This window comes from Leuciscus leuciscus (assembly GCF_965113295.1).
Source record: "Leuciscus leuciscus genome assembly, chromosome: 2".
Taxonomy (NCBI): domain Eukaryota; kingdom Metazoa; phylum Chordata; class Actinopteri; order Cypriniformes; family Leuciscidae; genus Leuciscus; species Leuciscus leuciscus.
Window position 1 is genome coordinate 24853126 of NC_138726.1, and position 25839 is coordinate 24878964.

Sequence of the window (25839 nt, forward strand, 5' to 3'; positions counted from 1 at the left end):
AAGACAGGACAAGTATGGCATGTTTGGAAGAGTTGCCAGGAGAAAGCCTCTTCTCTCTAAAAAAAGAACACCGCGGCACGGCTTAGGTTGGCAAAGTTGCATCTGAAAAAACCTCAACACTCTTGGAACAATGTCTTTTGGACAAATGAGACCAAAGTGGAGATGTTTGGCCATAAAGCACAGCGCCAGTGTATGCCAAAAACCAAGCACATCATAATAGCGCAAACACCTCATACCAACTGTCCATCACGCTGATGGAGGATTGATGATTTTTGGCTTGTTTTGCAGCAACAGGACACCTTGCATTCATTGAGTCGACCATTAACTCCTCTGTATACAAACGTATTCTAGAGTCAAATGTGAGGCCATCTGTCCGACAGCTAAAGTTTGGCCGAAATTGGGTCATGCAACATGACAATGATCCCAAGCACATCAGCAAAAGAAAAGAATCAAGGTGGTCCACTGGCCCAGTCAAAGTCCAGACCTCAACCCGAATGAAGTATTGGGGCGGGACCTTAAGAGAGCTGTGCTTAAACAAATACTCACAAAACTCAATGAACTGAAGCAACGTTATAAAGAAGAGCAGGTCAAAATTCCTCCAGAATGATGCGAGAGACTGATACTGTCATACAGAAAACAATTCCTTTAACTTAATGCTGATAAAAGTGGCTCTACAACCAATTGAATCATAGGATGTACTTAGTTTGTCACCCATGGCTTTTCCATTTAGGCTTTATGTTAAATAATGACACTGTGTAATATGCCATTTGTTGTTGTTCATCTGAGGTTGTATTTACCTAATTCTAAGACCTGCTAACAGCCAGATGCTTTTATTATGTTCTGATACATAAAACCATACAATTCTAAAGGGTGTCCTTTAGTGTTGTCAAAAGACCCGGTACTTCGGTACCAAGTCGGTACTATTTTTTTTTAAACGTCACGGTACCAGGTTTTCTCAAACCCGGTACTTGATGCGCGTGCATGCCCAAAGCGCGTGCAGTTGCGTCCTCTTCATAAAAGCGCTGATGGCGATCGGCGGTGCTGCTGCTGATGTGGTGCTGATGTTTTTGCGCGTGCAGATACGTTATTTCAAATGGCGCGCGGCAAGCGCGCTCATAATAGAAGCGGCGCGCTCGCTTTTCCATGTGCGTTCATGGATGTATAGCAACGACAGACGCCACGGGAGTACAAACGCTTGTGCGAACTGCGCTCTCCATGACGACGAGGAAGTGTGACATAGGCCTATTAATTGATTTCTAGCCCTTGCATTAGCTTTACTACTAGATATATTTATGGAGATGAGAAATAAAAAGCCGTCATTAATATCAGTCCGTCATAAAAGCAGTTCTAGTCTTATTCTTGGCTGGATAACTCTTAGCAGGTTTAAAAAGCCCTTTTAAAGTTAAATATGAATACAGTTTTGGATTAAATAAAAGTATAGTCAAGTCAGATAAAACATATTTTATCTCCTGTATAGTTTGGTAATGCTACAATAAGATACCATTCATTAACATCACTTAATGCGTTATCTAACATAACACATTGAGTGAACAATATATTTTTACAACATTAATTAATGTTTGTGAATGTTATTTAATACAAAACACTTGATTGGTCATGTTTGTTCACTTCATTCATTGTGCATTAAATAATGTTAACAGAAATAATGTTAACTTTTGATTTTAAAAATGTATTTTTCAATCAACCCCTAAAGGAGAATAATTGCGACAGTATATAACTATTGTTTTTTTTTGTTAGGTCATTTTATCTAATGTTATCTAACAAATGGAATCTTATTGTAAAGTGTTTTTAATACTACAGTTTCCATCTTTGTGATATACACTTTAATATAATTATGTAAATTTAATCTAAATTAAGCTTTGGTACCGAAATTGGTACCGAGAACCGTGGATTTTCACTGGTATCGGTACCGAATACTGAAATTTTGGTACCGTGACAACACTAGTGTCCTTTCTTTTTCCCATGACTGATATGAATATATATGCAATATACATATACTGTTTATATATATGAAGAGTTCAGATGCAAAAGCCTCTAGGTGCCATCTGAAATTTTCTTCTAGAATGATAATTTTTATCAAGCTCGTATATTTAAGTTCAGTAATTTCACTTAAATGACAATTAATAGGTCATTTTCATTGCCATTTAAGTGAAATTACTGAACTTAAATATACAAGCTTGATAAAAATTATCATTCTAGAAGAAAATTTCAGATGGCACTTATAGAGGCTTTTGCATCTGAACTCTTCATATATATATATATATATATATATATATATATATATATATATAAATATATATGGGTCAATGACGTATAAGGATTTTCGACAGGCCAATTTTAAAATACAAAAAATAATAATAACTGTTGCAATTGTTCAAACATTAAGGATGTTGTGTACACCTAAATTCATTTTAAAAATGTAATTTAAGTGATTTTTGTGTTTTTTCATCTAGATGAATTGTCCGTAGCCTTACAAAATGTCATGTGGTGCGACCGTGATTTATCTTAAAATTAATTAATTTCCTTAACATGCTTACATTTTTTTTACAAGTTGTTAGTAATTAAAGTGTTTAGAAACCAAGTATTTGCATTTCTTTTGAGTTTTTGTAAATAATGATTCATTTTTTTGTTCTATAATTTCTGAGTTGCCTTCTTAAATCTAGTTAACAGACTTATTTTTCCTGTAAATCACATAAAACTGATAGAAATGTTTTAAAAATATAATTTACTAAAGCATACTGTATCAGTGATTCATATTTCAGCCACAGAAATAAGATATTTTATTTTAAATTTAATACAGTGATTGCTTTTATTGGTCGCACCACATGATAAGTGGTCGCTCCAAATAACACGAAGACCTTATATAGTTAAAAATCTATTTAAAGAGATCAATGAACAATACATTTTATACAAAAAAATAGATTTAAACCAGATTTTATACAAATTTCACAGAATTTTCCTGAACATAAACATTCGCGTCGTGCCTAACAACGCCCTTCAGCCGTTACTTATTCACGATACAGCACTTGCCTCGAGTACCTTATTGCTTACATATATATACATATTTAAAATGAAATAAAAATAAATTCAAAAACATTTGGATGAACAAGTTTCCTAAAACATTTGGTATTCTTGCCAAAATATTTGTTTAAATATATTTTGGACAATATTTATGTATTTAGATCAAATATAAGATTTAGATCAAATATAAGATTTAGATAAAAGATCAACTTTGTTCAAATATACAAGACAACTATCAAAAAAATATATGTGAAATGTTAAATAAATTAAAGACACACTTATTTAAAATATATATTACTTAAAATATATTGAACCTTTTAATGATTTGTATACCTTTTATAATGTTTTTTTTAAAATAGCAGAACCGTGACTGCATAACTGAGAGGTTTACTAAAAGTCAGCCAGTACCAGTACTTTTATAGAAAAAATAGCCGACTCCCCAGAGACTGATTGAGGGGTGTTCAAGTCGCCAGCCAAGAGCAACTTTGGAGAAAAGGGTTTCAATTGAATAAGGCAGAAGTTTTGGTCACTGCGACCTAAGATCAATTTTATCTTAAATATAGCAATGTTTTTGAGTGGTTTTCAATCATGTCTGACCAATAACAAAAAAAACCCTGCTGTGACTGGAGACGGGAGCGAGACCGAGAAAGAGATAAAAAAGAGAGAGAGAGAGAGAGAGAGTGTGTGTGCATGAGGGAATAAAAAGATGATAAATGCTCTGGCAAATTAGGTTAAAGTATTAGTCTGGCTTGCGCTGGACGTAGCACTGGCAGCATAAATATGACAGAATGAGTGAAGCCAAAGTTTGTTATCGAAATGCAAGTACACAAGGGCTGCGGTGATACAGTCAGTGACAAATTGATGTCAGATGCTAGCATAATAAAAATCATTTACTATTACTGTAGTTACCCAACCCTTAGTCATGCCACAAAACCACTAATAACTGATCGGCAAGGTTAAACAGTCAGATGTTCACGCACATGCATTGGTTTATCTATATTAAATTAAACCAATATATTTTGGCCAATTCAAAAATCAAGCATAATACAGGTATTTTTTGTCTCTAAATAAGCCTCTTGTCTTTGACTACCTCTTTCTCTCTCTGATTTTCTCACTTATACAAGCAGTGTTGAAGGCATCTGCTTTTATTCATGTTTTCAGCGTGTGGGTGCTGATATTATCTCCCATCAGCCCTACATTGTCTTTCAGCTGCTAATTAGCCACCATTATAGTTCTATGGCCAATCAGAGATCTTGCTGTCCGACGGGAGTTGCTTTATTTACATCAGATAAAAGGCATAACGGGATGGGATGGATTGTGGTGATGCACATTATGATCCCAAAACTGAACTCCTGTGCCAACTGAACAACTGGTGCAATACCATTAGGGTTATTCATTTTGATAAGATAAGACTTGAAATGATTCATAACCCCCTAAATCTCATCTCTTGCATGAATAATTAAGAGCGAATATCGGTTTATTATCTGTTAGTAGTACACATATGTTCCCTGGCTTTCATTATGCTGTGACTCTCATGATTAGGTGCAGCTTATAACACAACAATGGGTGTTTAACCTCTGAGGCCTGCGGAAGGCACTGGAGAACACAGGCAGCGGATGCGGCGACGTGTGAATAATACAGTAAATTGCCGCAATGGTCTGTATAGGAAGCGCACAAACAAACAGAGTGTGATGAATGCAATTTTCATCATTTTCAGATAAGATTGTGGTCTTTTATTCGGTTAGCCCTCTGTATCGCTAAAACATTGTCTACAGGGTTCTCTGGTTTTTACTGTCCTGGCTGTAATATCGGCCCATCTCCTCTTAGCTAGCAGGCAGCAGTACGGCTGTGTGACCAATTGGAGTGGCCAATATCCACATGAAGATCTGTGTCTTTGTTTATGCTGTGGGCACAATTGTCTCCGTTTGATTTCATCGGAGTGGTCGTATATTAGTCGGAGGACAGCAGACTTGAATAAATCTAATCTGTGATTGCTGTGTATGAGTAATACTAGAAGCTGTAATTATGAGACAAACTTTGAAATAAGAAATATTCGCATTGTGAGATCAAAGTCAGAACTGAGATATACACTACCGTTTAAAGGCTTGGGGTCGTTAATAATCAAGGCTGCATTCATTTGATCAAAAATAGTGAAATATTATTGCAATTTAAAGTAACTGATTTCAGTGTTAATATATTTAAAAATGTTATTTATTCCTGTGATGCTGAAGTTTCAGCATCATTACTCCAGTCTCACATGATCCTTCAGAAATCATTCGAAATTATGCTGATTTGATGCTCAAGAACTCTTGATGATTTATGTATTTGAATCAAATATAAAATGTCCATCTGTTTGGATTACAGTTTTAACCTAACTAATAAACATAATGTGATACAAATTTGTCATTCATCAATGGAACATGTATGATTTCTGTAATCAAAATTAGTTTTAAATACATAACCAGGTTTATATATCATCAATAATTCCAATATATTTCAATCATACATTTTAAATAATTGAAGATTATACTATACTATTGAATATATAATTAATGCACAGCTAGACACATTTTTTAACGATCTTCATACTTTTTAAATGAATATGTAATTGTTTTCACAATAAACAGTTTCATGCTGATTATATGATATGTTGGCTTTAATTAACTTTTTTATGTCAACAGGTTCCACATAACCGGGTTACGTTAAACAAACATAATTTGTTCATGTCACTTCAACATCATGGAATTAAGTCATTTAATTAGTCTCAAAGTTAATTTTTAAAACCTCCCTGACATGATTCAGGTATTCATATGTATATATTCATTCATCCATTAAAATGTCATTTATTTTAGTGACACACAATTGAATTGATAGACTATAGCTAGCTATTTGCTAGCAGTAGCACATATTAGCATCTTAAATGCTACGATTTACATGCTCCTTCAGCCAGAGCAGTTGAAAGTAACTGAATCAAGTCCACAGCCTAACAAAATGCTCTCTTCTCCACAATGGTAACCCACTGTAATGTAAATGGTTCTAATAATTCCAATGTAATTGAACATTTAACACAATTACACACTATCAAGTCTTCCCCATTTCTTATTTTCTCAAAAAAACTAGTGTGTATATACACACACACACACACACACACACATTTCTCTGACTGACAAATATGCATTATTTGTTAATAGTTTTGTTTATTTTTAGGCATAAATATTGTTTTTGATTGTATTATTATCAATGTTCAAAACATTTGGGATGCTCAATATTTTTGTGAAAACCAGCATACATTTTATATTCTGCAAACTAACCCATACTAAATGTACATATATTCACAATTACGTCACATTGTGAGACAGTGTCACAATCGGGAGATATGGTCACAGTTGAAAACAATAAATAGGCAAATAAATAAATAAATAAGTGCTTTTGAGATATAGTCACACTGTGAGATATAAAGTTGCTATTGGGAGATTATTGCTATTGCGTCATAATTATAAGAAATTATGTCACTATTGTGAGATATAAAGTCACAGTTACCTTTATATATTTTGAATACTCTGAATCAGAAATAGACTTCTGATTCAGTATACAAAAAAAACAACAACAAAAATCAATTAGGTTTTCAATAAGTATATTAGTTCATTAATGCACTGCAGAAACACAGAAATAAGAGGTCAGGAAAAAGCGACAATGTAATGCCTCGCCAGTTATTTAACACTTGCTACAAAAAGCACACTCTCTTTTATTTAATTAAGCTCTTAAGTCCATCATTTGAATAGTTTAACATTAATTGTCCCACAAGAGCCACTCGGTGCCTGCGGTGTCTCACTGTCCCACCTTTCCTATTTTGTTGCGTAAATTAAAAACCTAACTTGCTTTATTGACTGTTGTAATCTCCCTGGACTGCTCAGTGTTTACTGACTAATAGCATGAGGGGAAGGTTATGCATTAGTGATGAAATCTGAAAGCTTGGTGAATGCTTGCTTTTCAGTCTTAACAGTGAATAGACTTTGTACTGATAAAACAAAATCCTCAGAGAAATAACAGACTATAGGGACACGCTGCATCTTTTATGAGCAAATGTTTGTGTCATATTAGTTTAATCTCTTTTTTAAATGGATTTTGGGGAAGTTATTTGGGAGCTTTTTCCTGGCCGTGACTATTATTGTAGTTTGGCCAGTCCAAGAAAGTCAGTAGGGCGAGTGTGTAGGTACACATTTGCTACTAAAAATTCAGGGCTATTAATGTGCTCAGTCAAAATGAGCAATACAAAACTTTTAATACAACTTTCAGAAAACAGTAGCCAATATAATTGCCAGGAAACAGATGCAGCCCAACTAATTCATTCAAAACGCCTGGATTTCCCCACTACACAGTGCCCTTCCTTTGTGTCAAAGTCACGCATAATGTTTTCAATTATTTGAGGTTCTTCATTCCCAACACTCCTGCCATATGGTGACCTTCAGATGAGAGAAAAGCGACAGCACGGGCGTAGCAGTGATGCTTAGGAGGGAAGCACCGCAAAAACAGGTGTGAACAAACACACACACACACACACGCTTTGAGTGACAATAGCACAGAAGCTACATGTTTCAATCAAAACCGTAACATGTGGCGTTGCTCAAGGTGTCAGCATCTGACAGTCGTCATTTATAAAGACGCTAATTAATTCAAGCATTAAAACTTTAATGAGGGAGACGGCGCAGGTGTGTTACTTACAGGCAGAGACAATACAACACATGGAATACAACCTGATTAACACCTTAGAAGTAATAAAAAACACTCAAATCAAAATGTCAGCAGCATTCTCTTACAAACAGACAATAAAGCAAGGGCGATTCTGCAGTATATTTATACAGAAGTTGAGAGAGCACTTGTAAAATGACTGAAAACAAGCAATTCAACACTGTTGACCCAACATATCTACAGTATACAAACAGTAAACACGCTACCATTCAAAAGTTTGGGCTAAGAATTTATTTTATTCATCAAGGATGCAATAAATGTATAAAAAATTTTAAACTTTTAGAATGTTACAAAAGTTTTCTACAACAAAATGCTGTTCTCTCGAACTTTCAATTCGAATCCAAGAGAAAACAAAAACAATCATAGTTTCGACAAAATGATTAATCAGCACAACTGTTTTCATCATTAATAATAAAAAGGGTTTCTAGAGCAGCAAATCAGCATTTTATAATGATTTCTGAAGGATCATGTGACACTGAGTAATTTTGGTAAAATACAGTAAATGCAGCTTTGGTGAGCATACGAGACTTCTTTCAAAAACATTAAATAATCTTACCAACCATAAACTTTTGAATGGTAGTGTATGAACCTTTTAACTTTAACTATGTTTATTTACATGTCACATAGACTATTGCATATTACATGTTTTGACGACAGGCAGAGTGCATGATTACCATTTTAAAAACGAGATGCAGGCGGCTGTTAAGTGATTCATAATCTACATAAAATGTCAACTATAAATATTTAATATCAAACTGGGTGACAATATTCAATGTGCATGCTCTCATACTTTTATGCATTATTCAACAACTTTGGAGGGTTTGGAATGGTGGAGGGTTTTTGTATCCAACTATAAATGGGCACAAGTTTCTCTTGAAAAAACATGTGGCGAGATTGTAATGACTAATTCAGCTCACTTCTACACAACCACTTTCATTACATGGAGGTTTGATAAGTTCTAAACAGATCAATGCAATTGAAGCATCATTGTCTAGAACCTCGACTAGCATGGAAACAGGAATGTGAATGTAGGAAAACAGCAGGGCTATTTTTGTATCCAACTATGAAAGGACACACAATTCTCCTAAAAAAAAAAATAAAATAAAAAAAAATAAAAAATAAACAAGCTTGGTAGATCTTGAAGCACGAGTACTGAAATGATCAAAATTGAACTAAAACTAGTTGAACTGAACTAAAATGACTTAAATACGTAAAATTAACGAATTTGTTAACATTAGTTAATGCATTAGGTACCATGTCCTATCGTTTATTAATCTAGATTAGTGTAGATTTATAAACATACAATTGTTCATTGTTATTTAATGTTTGATAATAATTAATTAATGGTAAAAATGTGTTAAAATATGTACAAATGAACATTAACCTAGATTCATTAAAAGTGCGATAGAACAGAAGTAGTGATAGATCTTTTCTTCCGTATTGTGATGCACATCATCGACAAAGAACAAAATGCATGACAGGGTCTTGGTTCGATCCATCGATTGTTTGGATTTTGAGTTGTGGGAGGTCTGGGTTTTACTTTACAAGAGAGAAGACTGTAATATTACCAGAATATCGAGTTCAGGAACGAGGTCAAAAGAAAATAAATATATGCTTTGATGAATCATTCAAAAGGGTATATTTTCATGCCATGCCGACATAAACTAATGCTAATAAATTGAACCTTTTTAAAAAAAGTTACCATTCCTCACATCTCAACAAGGTAATACATTTGAATTTGAACTTTGCGAAGTGTTCTATATAGTTTGGATATGGGTGGTATGAATGAAATTTGCCATGTTGTTACTGTCATGTGACCTACCAGTGTCAGATGAGTCACTTCACTGCCATTCATAAATCCTCTCCCGTGGCCTCATGGGATAGTAACGCGTCCATCGAATGTGCACTTCAGAATCTTGGTGGAAGTAATATGTCACGCGGGTACTTTTCACCTACGGTTTTTCTAATACTATGTACTGAGACATACTACTCTGTTGGCATTGTGTTTTTTTGCATACTATAAAGTAGGGAAGTATTCAATTTTTGGATGCAGCGATGGAGGTTTTAGATGATATTGGAGCATCATTGTCTAGTAGTGTATTTTTCAACCTAAGCTAGAATAAAAACAGAAGTGAAAATGAAAAGGGGAAATGCATGTTTCATTGCAAAGCCTAAAGCAATCAAAAAAGTCCAATAATACTGAATTACATAGTTCTGAATTAAAGGAATATGACTTAATGTGACTTATAGAGAGCAGTTGTAGTTGTGCCCAAAAAAAGTCTTTACATCCAATGCTTCACCTACCACTTCTCGTCACTCTAAACATTCACTGTACTTACTCTTCCCTGTCCCATTATGTTAAATACTCGATCCAAAGAGTCCAACTTCCTTACTGAGATGTAACTCTGCTGTTTTATTTTTCTCATGCACAAGGAAAGTGCAATGGACAAGACTCCTGTCTTTCTGTCTCTCTTAATCGTCTTTGTTCAGAGATCGTCCTGTTTTGTTGAGAACAGTACTTAATTCATGAATGAGGTTTTGAGGCAACTGCACACCTCTGCTGGGCAACGAGGGCAACAAGGGCAACGAGGCTTTCCTCTGTGATACCTGGGTGAGAGTGCTGGCGTCTTGTTGAATTGATGCTTTTCGCTGAGACTGGAGTTTGTCATCAATCACCATTTCATGCCTGGAGACACATGGAGTTCCCTTACAGCTTGTCAATTTATGCCTCGAGTCTGGTTGGTTGCCCTCATCTGTGGTCATTTGGTTTTGTGTATTTGAACCTTCTATACTTGTAGTGAGGACTGACTTTCCTTTAACCTGCAGAAGAGCAGAAAGCACATGAATATTCGTGGTTATATGAGTCAAAGGCTGTTTTGTATGCAGGGAATAGATTTGAACAACCATTTTGTGGACAAGACGATATGGATAAGGTTTAACTGTCAACTAAGATGGAGATCAGGTCTGATTACTGCTAACTGTGCTGGCCTTTAGAAATGTTCACTGAAGCAAACAATGCATTAAGCAACTTTAAATGAAAAGGTTTGTTAAGCATTTATGACATTTATGTGAGTGTAGAGCAGGATTAATGCTGACCTCTCTCTGGTGTTTGGCTGTGCTGGTCTGTGCAGGGCTGTAAGTGGATGTTCTCCTTCTGCTCAGGTTATAAGGTAATGATGCACTCTGCTTTAGGTCTTTAGGCCATAAGTCACCTTCATGCTGCAAGTACATTTACATTTATGCATTTGGCAGATGCTTTCATTCAAGGATTACATTTTATCAGTTTATGCAGGAATTGAACCCATGATTTTGGCTCAATGCTAGCGCCATGCTCTACAGTAACCAGACAGTTTCTGGGTCCCATTGACTTCCATATTAGGAAAAAAATATACTATGGAAGTCAATGGGACCCAGAAACTGTCTGGTTACTGACATTCTTCTAAATATCTTCCTTTCTGTTCAGAAGAAGAAAGAAATTCATACAGGTTTGAAACAACATGAGGGTGAGTATATGATGACAGAATTTTCGTTTTAAAGTGAACTATCCCTTTAAAGGGAATAGAAAGAGCAATTTCCAGCCAATGGATATTTCACATTTCCGGGCTTCTCAGAAGCGGAAGTCATCATAAGTTGGGTAAACTTATATAGTGGTGAATGGGAGTCAACAGCAAATATAATTTTTGTTTTCCAATTTGCTCCACTAGCAAAAAAAAAAAAATCCATGATAGTGTTTCCAAGACTTTCCAAAAGAGTAACAAAATATCGAGAGAATGATTACAGCAGCCAGAACAGAGAATGATGAGAAATCTGCCATCACTCCCAGCCGGTGTATTAGAAACACTCACGCAGCAGTGTTAATTCATTTTTTGCAATTCACTGCCGAGGTAATATAACACAAAGTGTAGTGTAATAAATAAATATATAAAAATAAAAATAAATTATATATATATTAACAAATCACCACAGTCTGTGAAAAGGGTCCATCAAATATTTTACAGGTAAGCATAACTAGAAGGAAAAAAGATTTGCAATTTATTAGTGTCGCAAAACACTAAAAGTATATAAACTTGTCATAACATCTACACTACTGTACAAAAGATTGGGGCCAGTAATTTTTTTCTTTTGATTACATTTAATCAGTTGGGATGCATTACAGTGATCAAAAATGACAGTAAAGACATTTATAATGTTATAAAATATGTCAATTTTAAATAAATGCTGTTCTTTTGAACTTTCTATTTATCTCGTTTATCCAAGAATCCAAAAATATATAGCAGCACCACTGTTATATATAATAACTGTTATAATGTTAAGAAATGTTTCTTGAGCAGCAAATCATCATATTAGAATGATTTCTGATGGATCATGTGACACTGAAGACTGGAGAAATTATGCTGAAAATTCAGCTTTTCCATCAAAGGACTAAAATACATTTTATGAAATATTAACATAGAAAACAGTTACTTTAAATTGCAATAATATTTCACAATTTTTTATTTAAAAAAATGCAGCCTTGGTGAAAATACAAGACTTATTTCAAAATACCCAGACTTTTTAATGGTAGTATTGTCAGCTGAGAATTAGTATCACTGCAACAGAAGGCCAATCACAGTGTGCAAGTATGCAAATAGACAATTTAGTATGAAAATATTAGTGACATTAGAGTGAAACTATTCAGTAAAACAGACTCAACAATGTATGAGGAAAATTATTATAGTACTGCCTACCAAGTTTTATTAATTTGCATGACATTTCTAGGCCTATAAATCCGAATTTTGCCTGATATTTCGATATTTTCCATGACAGTGGGAACTTAGGGTAAAAAAAGGTTTCAGACAGAAAACGTATACCTTACTATTAAGCTTTAAGTCTCAGGCAAGACAGAGACAAAAAACTTCCATATATTCTCAAGCAGCTCTAACTAACACTAACTTTCTGACCTTAATGATGTAGGAACACAAATGTTCCGGAACATTCTGGACCTATTCCTGAGCTGAACATTCACTAAGACAGCTCATACTTTCCACAGTGACTTTATGGCCTTTGAGTTGTTCTTCACGTCTACATCCTCGTTTTAGCAGCAGAAGGTCTCATCTGCCTGTTCCTTTACCTACCCAGCACTGCTCTCCAGTTTCTATGGAAACCATGCCAAGCAGAACGCTGGGTGAAATGGAAGCAGCGAGAGGTTACAAGAGTCTCAGAGCACAGAGTCTCAATTAATCTACCTGCATGGACTCCACGACCACTTTTAGCACAAGTAATAATGAGACACAACAATATGTACAGTGAATTATGGTACATGCCCTCAAATCCTCGTTTACTCTACCGCCTGGGGGAAAAAAAACTCGAGAAAACCTCTCTGCACCCCACCTCCCTGGAATAGGGAAAAAAAAATTAAGAACTGAAGTGCTTTATTTTTCTCCCTCGTATCAGTTCAAAACCACAAAAGCAAGAATAAACCTCAACAATGAAAATAGTGAACCTGTAGGAAGTAGATAAGGATGAGGCATTAGGACCGAAGAGAAGAGCAGGAAAAAATCTGAGAGGGTTAGCGGATTGGAGGAGAGATCTAAACAATGGCTAAATCATCTACTCCTCTGCCATCTCTTGCCTTTGGTTTAAGTTATTAATACTGAATCAGCTGAGTCAGGCCCTCAGCGTGTACTAGTGCCCAGCTCGTCTAAAGAAGAGTCTGCTGGAACCAGTGTTATTGTGGCAGTCTGCATGACCTTATTTCAGCTAAAAGACCTTTCCGGATAATGTGATTTATACTCGTGGAGGATAACCTTGAAAACATTCTCTCAATTCTTAAGGCTAGTTTTCTTATAACTTTCTCTGGAAAAAGGAAATGCCGCATTATAAAAATTTTTTTTTAAGTATTTATTATGGAAATATTACACATTACTTTTAAGTGCAAAATAATGTAATGTTTCCGGACACGTTTTTAGGTTTTAACTGCATGTTAATTGCAATTCTATGAAAATGTATTAAAGTTTAAATTTTTATTTTACACAATTAGCTGAATTTTATTGTGTTCTTTGACCCACTTGTGTACATCTGTATATGTCATTTCATAATTACTTATATTGTTTCTGAAATATGGTTTTACTGCCAAATGTATTGACAGGCATTAATGGAAAACTAAATAGACCTTATTGCAATTTATATTGAAACATGTCTGTATTGTATTTATATATATTTGTCATCACACAATTTGTAAGGATGAATTTGCAATTTTGTTCATTTAAAAATATATTAACTTTGAATTTAATATTGAATATCACATTACAGTTTAAATTATAATAATATATTCCACATTTGCTTTATAATGTTTCTCATAAAAATAAGTGTACTGTTTAAAGCACAACAAAAAATTTATTAAAACAAAGACTTAAAATGTACTTTAAAATAAAACTTTTAATTTGACATTATTACAAAGTGCACACAAAGTTCTCTCTTTAAGTACTTTTATTTTATTAACATTATAATTTTCACTAGGGTGTGCAGTGATGGCACCAGATGCTAATACCATGTATACCATATTCATGTACCACGGTATTTATGGTACTCCAAGGTGCAATGCAGAATACATTATAAGTCCAAAAAAAGAATAAAAAGGAAAGGTAAGGTAATATCATGGTACTTTATGAAGGAAGAAATGCCTAATATTGGGTTGCTAAAATGAAGCATTTCCAGATGTGGAATAGTACATCTAAAACTTGCATTAGAAAACCTCTTAACATGCCCATTTTTGAACAATGTTAACTGCACATTATCAGCACTTAGAACGAAGAAAGCTCACCTTCACTCTGATAATGGAGGTGACCCAGTCCTGCTGAGAATCATTCCCTTTACAGCAGAAATACCTTTTTCAGGGAAGATGAAAATGCATACAGTCAGAACACTGAAGCACTTAAGTGTCCTATTTGAAATTCAGTCATGCAGTCTTCAATTGCTAAACTGTACAAAACCTTAGTACGTTTCAGGCTGGTATATTAAAAAAAGGGAGGTATTATCCAGTTCCAGCTAAATGTTTTTCTTAAAAACAGTGCTGAAGCGTGTGATTGAATGTGCAATTAGGAACAGAGTTAATTGCACTTACCACTGCTGCTTTTCAGTATAAACAGTAAATCCCCAACTGTTGAAAATTTGTCAGAAAAACAACAAAAAGTATCGCATCAGTTTCACAGCATTTCATTCAGGTTCTCCACATCAACTATATTCAGCTTTTTCCTGATGGTGCCACAGTCTGACCTCTCGAGAACCTCTAAAGTGCTAAGATACCATTAAATTCAGCTTAACTTTCGCAGCCAGCAGACACGCATAATAGAAACGATGACCTATTTTGCTTGTGTAAGAGATTTATATCAATGCCACATGCCCTGTTAATACTTTACTCTCTTATAGATGTAACGTTTTGGCTGACCTACTTCTCGTTAATTTATTTAATTCATGGTTCATGGTCTAAATGGTTCAAAATCTTTTCTGACCTCACACACAGCATTTTAGATTGTTAAAAAAACAAAACAAAAAAACAGCTGTTATTTCCACAAAAGTTTCCACACATAATGTTTATTCAACTTCTGCCACTTTGTCCCTGGTGTAAACTTTTTTTTTTCTTTTTGCTACTTTTCAAATTTATTTTATGTATTGATTTTATTAGTTTACTCTGAAAACCCATTATAAACATACATTTAAAACTAAGTATCTCAAGAAAGAATGAAATAATCAAACCATATCAATATTTATTATGTGCAAATGATTTATATAAATTATTACTCCTGTCTTCTGTTTTCAAGTAATTTCCACATCAAAAAACACTTCTGCTTCTATTAAAGTTTCATCAAAAGTTAGTGCATGTGTACCAATGAGACAACAGTGTCTCTGAAGAGCTAGCTTGAGATATATTATGAAACATGAGATTTGTCAAGAAAATAAAGAGGGGAAAAAGAGGAAGAAAAAAAAAAAGAGGAAAAAAATCACATTTGGTTATTTAGTTTCCAATCAAGCTGTACAGTAATTGTAACATAAGTGTAAAGCAAAATATTACCCAATTGTGCGTATAGAGTACAAAAAATGTAATGTTTGAACAACACAAATTAAGAATTCGCTCCCACAACTTAATTTGTGGCCACATGTTAATTTATTTTAGTTAAATCGTGTCAACCTTTGATTAATTAATTCCCTTGGTTTATGTAAATCGTGGCCATTTTGGATTAATTATTCGTTCCCACAAGTTTTTAATTCATGGCCACATATTATTAATTTGTTTTGGTTAAATTGCAGCCATGTTGTATTAATTTGTTCCCTCCTTTTAATTTAGCTAAATAGCGGCAACAAATTATTTACCACGAATCAGGAATTTCTGGGAACGAAATCCGTAATTAATGCCCATGTTATCTTGGGTTTTTTACCTGCATGAGACACTGTGGTAAGAATGTTAATGATGGTTCCTGTGATGCATGTGTGTCCACTGTTGTGTGAAGATGTGTTTTAAGGCTACGTCTACATTAATACGGATACATCTGAAAACGGCATTTTCGTTTCAAAACTAGAGTTTTCCAAAAGTTGCTCAGGGCTCGCAACATCACCAGCCCAACATCCCGGGGCTATTGTGTTTTCCAGTCGGGCTGGAGGTTGCTAATACAATGCTAAATCAGATATATGTACAATAACAATTTTAGGGGAAAAAATGACATTACAATGTCTAGAAATCAATTTCAATAGTAACATTACATTGGGTTTAATTAGTCTTTTAATGAAATCTACTAATATTGTTAGTGCCGAGAATTTTCACATGAATAAATGCATAGATCCGTGATTTTGCTTGTGTACTTTAATGGTCTTGTGTACTTTAATGGTCTTGTGTACTTTAATGGTCTAACGAATAGAGAGTCTCCACAACGGCGATAGATTGAAGAGCGCGTCCGAGTGAAGACTCGTGAACACTATCCATATATTGTATCCATGCAACTGATAGCAGCGGCAATGAGCGCTCAGCTTGATTTAAAAAACAACACATTTTAGCGCTAAATCATCTCTAATTTAATAACAAACTAAATGAATGCTCTGCTAGTTAACTGGAGATGTTTTATTTATTTGTATTAGGTACATAAATGTTTCAAAAAGTGGTGGGGGACAATATCGATCCTGAGAAAAAGTGGTGGGGACATGTCCCAACCATCCCACCCGCAAATTACGCTTATGCACATGATCAATAAAAATAAAAGTTCCACTTTCACATGAATGCTTTACTTTGCGTGTCAGAATGTTTGAATCCAAGTGCTAACACACTATCACAGTAAAGCTGCTTTGAAACAAACAAATCTGTATGGTAACAAGCGCTACATAAATAAAGATGACTTGACCATCATATATTCTGCTATATAAACAGCATAAAATAATTATAGCACTATTTACTTGCCTCAAAAAAGTCTGGTATTGTTATTATTATTATTATTTGCTACACTTCAATATAGCCCCTTTCACACAGAGATTCCGGAAAATACACGGATAAAGTGACCCGGGATTTGACCCGGGTTCGTTTGATTTTGGTTCATTCACACTGCCAGTGATTTTCCGGAATCAGAGAGTGCGTTCACACACAACCCGTAAAAATGCCGTAAAGACACGTGACATCGATGTGACTTGTAATCTCAGCAGCATCTTAAGTTTGCTTATGAGCTGCGATCTCTCTCTCGAGAAACCACGCTTGTGCATTTTTTTCAGAATCAGCGTTCTGATTCTGATTCTTCTCTGATTCGATCATAAAATTGCACATTACGTACCGTTTCACAGCTGGCGAACGATCCCGCGCTTCAGCGTCATCACTACGACACGGCATTATTACGGCTTTTGTTCACACAGCGCGCGTTCCGGGACTGAACACGGCAATGTTACTAGGTCCCGACCCGGCATCGATCCCGGCATAAATCCCGGGTCGAGTTTGCGTTCACACAGAAGGCGCTCTGGCAATTTGCCGGCAATTTCCCGGGTTCAAAGCGCTGTGTGAAAGGGGCTTATGTGAATTATTCCATCAGAAAATGAACACTTTTAATGTTGTCAGAATCTGACACAGAATGATTCATGTTCCATACTGGTCACACAAATTTCATTTCAGTTAGAACCAGATGCATATATGTACTGATGATTCTAATTTGATTATTTTATATCCAATTGTTGATATTTGATATCAACTATATTAAAAGTGATATTTCTACATTAAACATTTTCTTTTCATTTGGGCTAGTAAAATTAATTTCGGGCTACCAAAATCTGAGTGCCTGCTCAAAGGGCTACCAGCTATTTTGAAATTTTGCAAGCCCTGCTCATCCACACTGAAACGCTTGAAGTGCTTAAATCACCTTACTACGCATGCGTAAAACATAATAAAAGCTCACAAGATGATACAGAGAGACCAGACATAATAAAGTTATTACGCTATTCTTTTGGCGTCATTTCATTAGCGAAATATCCCACCACTCACTGTTGCGTCCAGGTCACTCTCAAAATCGTATGATCCTATACACAACTGTCATCACGTTTTGCCGCAGGACTGCAATTACGAGTACATTTTCTGTCATCTTTGCAGGAATGTAATATGAAGATTCATGTTGAAAATTTCTGTTTAGCAACACTATTAAAGTACATACAGTAGCAAGCACAACAATGCCGGTATAACCATAGAGATCTATGGGTACAATATGCGTCACATGACTAAACGTGTCATCGTTTTCAAAAACCTTTTCACAGTCCACACTAGGCGAAAACAGAGTTTTAAAATGTATCCACTAGTGAGAACATTTTCAAACGGCTTCATCTTTGTAAAAAACAAACAAAAAACCTTTCAGTGTGGACGAAAGGCGCTTTAAAAACAAAGGGCCGTTGACACAGAACACATTTTATATTCTGCTGTAGTTATCTATTCCTGTTATTTCCGTTATTGCATCGCGTATCAAAAGCGCATCTCGAGACCCTCACGTTCTGCGCTGCGCTTTAAACCATTCCTGAGTCCTGTGTCTCTCAGTTTTAGATGCAAAGACAAGTTCTGTGTGAGCGGCCCCTTAGTGTGGACAAGGCCTAAGAGAGTTTATTTTTTAAAAGTCCACAGGAACAAAAGTGCTTTAGTTGAAGAAACACCCTCAGACTTAAAAAAGCTAAATAGTTTGCATGCCAATACCTCAATGTAACAAATAACATGCGAGAACAGATTGGAAGTCATTTGGGGTAAAATGCTATTGTGAAAATCATGCCGTGGATACATTCACAAGGAAAATTATGAATAAATGATCATTAGCAACAAAGACTTCAGCGCACCCATAAATTACACAACAGCCATAAATTAAAAAAATGCAACATTACTGAAATGAAACAAATCCACAGTTAACAATTTTCCCAGTAGGAGAGAGAAAAACACAGTACAGTGTATTTGCTAAATTACGTTTAATGAATTTTGTAATTGTGAGATATAAATCTGCTTTCGGATTGACTGTGATAGTCTTGTTTCTGAGGGGGGCATTTGGCACTAGACCAAGCTGCTCTGCGTGTTTGGCACAAAAGATAAAGAGTGAACTAGGAGCTCATTTAAACATGAACCTAGAGTTAATGTCAGAACATTTATGAATCGATCTTAATTACACATTTAGGAATATTAATGTCTCCTCTTTCAATGTGGCAGCACTAATTTTGAATAACTTGTTTCGTAAAATAGTTTGTGGGCTCTACGTGGATTAAAATAAGGATTATAAAGAGGGTTTGGAAAAATTGTTACAAAAGACACCAGTTTGCTAATGAACTTGAGCAAGATGCAATTAGGTAACATTTTTGCTAAATGTAAAAAGAGAATAACTGCTTTTTTTGTGTGGTATAGCACTAGATAAATACTTGAGACCATTTACCTGCTTGTTGGTTTCAACTTCCTTCGTAGCCCTAAGTAACATTTAACTGACTTTAATGAAGCCTCTCTTTCTGGCTTGGTACTCTGTGGAAACAATGGCACATGTTTCAAAATCAACAGTGCTTTAATTTTAAATAATGCTGTATCTACACATATTATGTATGTAATAATGGTAACACTTTATTTTACAGAGTCCTTGTTACATATGTTACATGTACTTACCGTAGTAATAGTAAATTATGCATAATTACATGCAACTAACCCTCAACCCTAACCCTATAGTAAGTACATGTAGTTGCTTAATATTACTCTGTACTTAAATATATAATTACACTGTAACAATGACACCTTAAAATAAAGTGTAACCTTTGAGGTAGCCTTGTTACAGTGTAATAACACATTTAAGTACTGAGTAATATTAATTAATTAACTACATGTACTTACTATAGGGTTAGGGTTAAAGTGCTACCTAATAATGCTATATATCTGTTCAAAACCTTTCCAAACAGTCACGAGGTACTAAAACTGGTTAACATGCTGTATGCAGAAAAGTGGAGTGAAAGAAAAAAAATGCTTTATTTCCCCCAGCTCATTCACTTGAATCAAAAGGGGAAAAACGGCAATTTCCTGTTTACAGCTGTTGGGAGCCCAAGGGCACTGTGTAAACTAGCATGTGCCGACAACGCTGTTGTTGTTGCCTGGAAGGGATGTACTTCGTATGTAATGCACTGCAAAACACGAGCGGCATAGGCGAGCACATCGACGACGGCAAAATGAGATCTAACCGAGGATCCTAACTTGCAAGAAACAGAAAACAAAGGCATCAGAATATCAATTAAATTTCTGCTTCACAGCCAATTCCCACCTTCTTCACTTGATAATTAGCTGAATATTCTGCAGCAGCCAGAAATTACACTAATTAAAGAAAGAACAGCCTTCATTCAGAGTGTCTTCGTCTCTCCGCCTTCCCTCCCGGTCTCACTCACACACACACACACACACACGTCCTCACACTTTACTCAAATATCAGTTATTAACACATATTGCACTCTTTAGGAGACTGTGTCTTAGCTCACGGAGCGTGTGCCCCCGAGGAAGAGCAGATCGGCGTGCGCACGGAGTGAATAAAGTAAGTATGAGGAGATATAGAAAGAAAAACCTAACAGACTGCAGTTGTTTACATCACTGTACTCATTTCAGGGGGTATAAGTCCCACATTACTTTAATTCTAAATGAAAATAGCCATTATGGGTCTATTTGTTTCCTTTTTTTCTTCTTCCACGCTTATTACAAGTGGGCCCCTGCGACTGGCCCAAAGCAGGTAATTTCACATCCGCTGTGTTTTTTAATTACTATTTCATCTGTAAATGCATGCTAAGAAAACAAACAGATAATATAAAATGCCATGCTGGAAAATCTAAATTGGTAAACTGGCAACTGCTGACGGACTGCTGGCGAAGAGCAATAGCGTAGAGGTTGATCCTGATGAACAGTGGGGATGGAGATATTAAAATATTACCGTGAGCAGAGATACTTAAAGACCCTACAAACCATTTGGATTTGTTGAAAGAAAGAGACTTGGAATTAAAAGTGAAAATGTAAGAGACTTACTTTTATGTCCTTGTATAACAGCAGTTTTTTGTCTTGTAGAACCAGGTATCGGTCCTGAAACTTATTCCCCAATAGCAGTTTGGAGGAACCATCTTTGAATTTGAGTTGCTCTCCTTTAATGAAATCTTTCAGTTTATCTGTCACAAACACAGAAGAACACACAGAAAACATATTGAGTCATACTATAAACTATTTATGAGACACAGAACATACAAACTGTAGGTATACTGTTGCATTGCACCAGTGCGGCCCCTACTGTGCCAAGTGTCATACATTTTTTAAATGTCTAAAGTTTAAATCTCCACTGAAACACATTTCCAGCTTAACACATTTGCGAGTCTAGCAATTACACATCCTGGCAAATGAATAAACCTTTGCATAACAGCACTGCTTAATATATATTAATATCTTTAGTGAGGCATGCAGAGAAGCTATTACTCAGTGCAGGTACAAAATTATGATTTCTTCCGTTACTGATGGTTTCAATAGGAAACTGAAAAAAAGAGTAAATGCACTCTCTGCTTTGCTTTTCTGCAAGTAAGCCATTCATCATCAAGAGTGAAAAATTGATCAGGAAATTGGTACTGAGACTGTAAAGTTATGAAATTAGGCCAATATCAGAAAACTTTATAACTGGTAGTAACTAGGACTGGGTGATTTATCAAATATTCACAATATATTCACAATGATTTTGATGGCCAGTTAAACCATTTTAAACCCTGAAATCAGTGATTTATTATTGTCATCACTGGAAAATGTACACGGGAGTCTCCATGTGGGATGTTTCATTATTAAAATAAACATAAGACAGATGTCTCCAGTTTTAACAGCGTTGCTTATTTAAACCTCACTAGCGAAAAAGGCTTTAACGATTTCTATTCTGATTAATGTCCTAAATCAGTCCTAAAATGTTTTCAACTCTAATTCAACGTTTTGTTTTGGTCCTCATCTGAAAATGTTCATTTTAGTATTTTACTAAAAATATGTGAACTGTATTGTTTTATTGATGCATAAACATGCAAATTATTGAATACACAATATCATTCTTCCTTGTGTTCATTTAGTGAATAGAATACATACAGTATATACTGAGACATGCTGAATATTGTCAAGGCTGGACAAATATATGATATATAATAAAATCAAGCACAGTTTTAAGCATAACCAGAAGCTGATCTTTGAACGTGGCTCCAATGAAACAATGACTGTAAAAGTAATAGATCCATATAGTTGTTTCATTTGTTAATCATAGTTTGGAGCGATCTGCTAGGGTGCATTAGGAAATTCAGTGTTGGTACCTGAGTTGGAATCTGTCATTTTAGAACCAGAATATTTCTTAATGAGCAGGAAGGCTGAGCTGGGATCCTCCAGAGAGCTCCACTCCAATACCTGCTCCAGAATCCTCTCTTTGTAGTGTAAGGGCCGCTCTGAGCACAGAGAGAAATGATAGGTAGGATAAGTGAATGCAAATCTCCATCTGACTTGTTTCATAATTGACTGCGACTGCGAGGCCAGAAACATACGCTATGCAAAATGTGAACAAACGCTTCTAGCTGCGCAAGCTCGATTTCACACATCATTGTGCTCCAAAAAAGTGTCAGGGCACAATTCATATAAGTACGTACAATAAAATGCATGTTGAAATGCAGTGGACGGGCATTTGTGTACATACCGGTATGTAGAGTATGTTTCTGGCCAAAAAGGTTTAAAAACTTTTAGAATCTCAAAAATTTATCTGTAGAACTGTATATACTTACATCACTTCACTTGAAAATACAAAAATAACACGTACAGATAACGTGGAGAGAAAAAAAAAGAATCCTCCTCATCATCACCACCCTCTAACAAACTGTTTTTGCTTTGGGTTTGTCCTCCACACAAGCATAATTATATAGTGCAAATTTGTAATTATCACCAGCCAATCTGACTATGATTACAAAACACACTCAAGTGCAAAATAGATCCATTATCAAGTTGTAATTTGTAAAAAGGAAAACACAAATGTTCGCTATTGGCAAAAATCACTCTTACACCACCTGTCTCCCCCTCCCACCAATGCCATCACAATCTGTTAATAGTTTCTCATAATAACCACCATGAAATAATAATAGTACTAATCATGCTCATTCACTTTTCGCATTCGCATTTTAATGTGTGCTTAGGCTTTAGAAGGAACATCGTCAAATGCTCTAATAATATGCTAAAAAAAAGAATTCATTCATAAGTTAAATTTACGTTTTGATTTCAATTGTTTCTAGTGTATTTGTAAGATTTAACAGCATTGTAACCCTACCCATCTCTCCATTCTCAATGACCTCAAAAGTGGTCCAGAGATCTTGAGCTTTGACCTCCTTCCCCTTCATCTCCAGAGTGCAGACGGCAAGCTCATCTGACCTCATACTGGGAGACACCTTATAGAGACAGACATCAGTATCAATCTGTTGTCAGTGTTTTTTAATGTTCAAGACTTCATTTCCTTGTTCAAAAGGATTTATCTACTTTTGCCGGAGGAAAATTGAAAGGAAAATAGGAAAAAAGATATCAAAGAAGTGTCAAGAGGGGGAAAAAACACTCGGAAACAACCTCTATTAACTGAGGTTTATCTTGAATACTGATAAAACACAATTACTCTCACAATTAAATCAAACATGCCTTTGATTAACTGCAGTTTGATTTAGTCTGTGGCAGAATACCCTCTAGGTTCAGACACACAGACAGCCAGACAGTCACACACACACACACACACACACACACCACAGAGAGCGAGAGAGGGAAACAAACCTTGATTAAACAGCACTTCTCTGGCTCCTTTTTTTCCAAGTAGACTTCAAATATCAGGTCACCAGCAGGAGAGAACTGCAAACACAGGTACACACAGAGAGACAAAACACAGAAAACTTAAGATTTAAATACATACTTAAAGGGATAGTTCACCCAAAAATGAAAATTAGCCCATGATTTACTCAGTCAAGCTTTATAATGGCAGTGAATTGCTGTTTCTCTTTTGAAGTCCATAAAAGTGCATCTATCCATCATGAAAGTGCTCCACACAGCTCCGGGGGGTTAATAAAGGCCTTCTGAAGCAAAGCGATGAGTTTGTGTAAGAAAAATATCCATATTTAACACGTTACAAAGCTTCCCGCCAAACGGCCATACGCAGTCTACTTGTGCCCAAACTTGTGACGTCGGAAGTAGCGTAGTGCATCATGGCGTAGCGTAAATATCAGCAGTACGTTGCATTACTCTCATAAGTTGCGCTTTAGACTTGCGTGCAATCCATATATTCGTTTGGCCGGAAGCTAGTTATTATAGTTTATAAAGTTTTAAATATGGATTTTTTTCTCAGCGCATTCAAAATTTTCTTTTTTCTGTGAACTATCCCTTTAATTCATATAAATGTACAGAAAGAAAGAAAGAAAGAAAGAAAGAAAGAAAGAAAGAAAGAAAGAAAGAAAGAAAGAAAGAAAGAAAAAGACTGAACACAGCTTTTCTAAGTATACAGCAGTCTTTATGGATATAACACAAAAGCAATCAACAGCCCATTCAGTTCAGACCAGCGTCTGTGTGTGTCTGACTAAATGACACACAGCTGGAGTCCCACTCCCACACATCATTTAGCCGCATTACACAACAAAAGCTGGCAAACATCTTAGCTCATGTAAACCAGAGATTAAAGCTTCCTTTCTAAGCTTTGGCAAAATGTATTTAAATGTAGCGTAAATGACACATATGCTACTGTAACATTCTATAAGAAAAGTGTAGAAACACTCTTATTCAGATATTCTGTTTCATACAGCAAAACATGGTTATTTTTGCACCCAAGGCATAGTACCAGTCAAATGTTTTGACACAACTAGCCGAATACATGTTTCTCACAGACCATTTGATTAAAAGAAGTGGTTCCCAACCAGGGGGCCCGGAACCACTGGGGCCTAAGCAAACTTTCGAGGGGCTTAAAATGATTTAATTAAATATAAAAAGATAACTTAATTAATATGCAAATATTAATATTTTCCCTCCTCAATAACTATTGTTTTTATTGGAGAAAATACAGAATCAGAATCTTGAATCTTCATAAATAACAAAATGATGAAAAAAAAATATTATCTAAATACTAGAGAAAATATCTTAGCCAATATGAAGGGATAATGTGTATTAAATGTGTATTAGAATAATGTGTTGGACAATGGGTGGCCACTGAGTCAAAAAGGTTGAGAACCACTGATCTAAAGGCTTTTGCTTAAATGCTTGAAGAGTTTTTCTTACATAAATGGGCCAATAACATGACTTTCATGTACTGTCCAGATCTATTACATTTGTGGAAAATACATTACAAAATCTATTTAAAAAATGTTTTTGTTTAATTTGTTAACATTAGTTAATGTATTAACTAACATGAACTAACAATGAGCAACACATTTGTTACTGTATTTGTTCAACTTTGTTAATATAGTTTTTTTTTTAATAGTCGTTCATTGTTCATGTTACTTAGTGCATTAGCTAATGTTACAGTAACAATTAAAACTGTCACCAACAATTAA

The 25839-nt window shown here is 35.2% G+C and overlaps 1 protein-coding gene across 2 annotated transcripts in view; it reads right to left on the minus strand.

The window, feature by feature from the left end:
* Positions 1 to 7710: 7710 nt before the first annotated feature.
* The window catches only part of arap2 (ArfGAP with RhoGAP domain, ankyrin repeat and PH domain 2), a 93869-nt gene continuing 75740 nt past the window's right edge, over positions 7711 to 25839 (minus strand). For both annotated transcript variants that reach the window (XM_082151392.1, XM_082151393.1), the window contains exons 25-33: positions 24080 to 24154; positions 23592 to 23709; positions 22597 to 22725; positions 21299 to 21435; positions 19689 to 19771; positions 14894 to 14929; positions 14594 to 14657; positions 10888 to 11010; positions 7711 to 10611 (exon numbers count right to left, since the gene is read on the minus strand). In XM_082151392.1, the coding sequence (XP_082007518.1) occupies positions 10264 to 10611; positions 10888 to 11010; positions 14594 to 14657; positions 14894 to 14929; positions 19689 to 19771; positions 21299 to 21435; positions 22597 to 22725; positions 23592 to 23709; positions 24080 to 24154 (1113 nt within the window). In that variant the 3' untranslated portion in view covers positions 7711 to 10263. The remainder of the gene's footprint in view (positions 10612 to 10887; positions 11011 to 14593; positions 14658 to 14893; positions 14930 to 19688; positions 19772 to 21298; positions 21436 to 22596; positions 22726 to 23591; positions 23710 to 24079; positions 24155 to 25839) is intronic.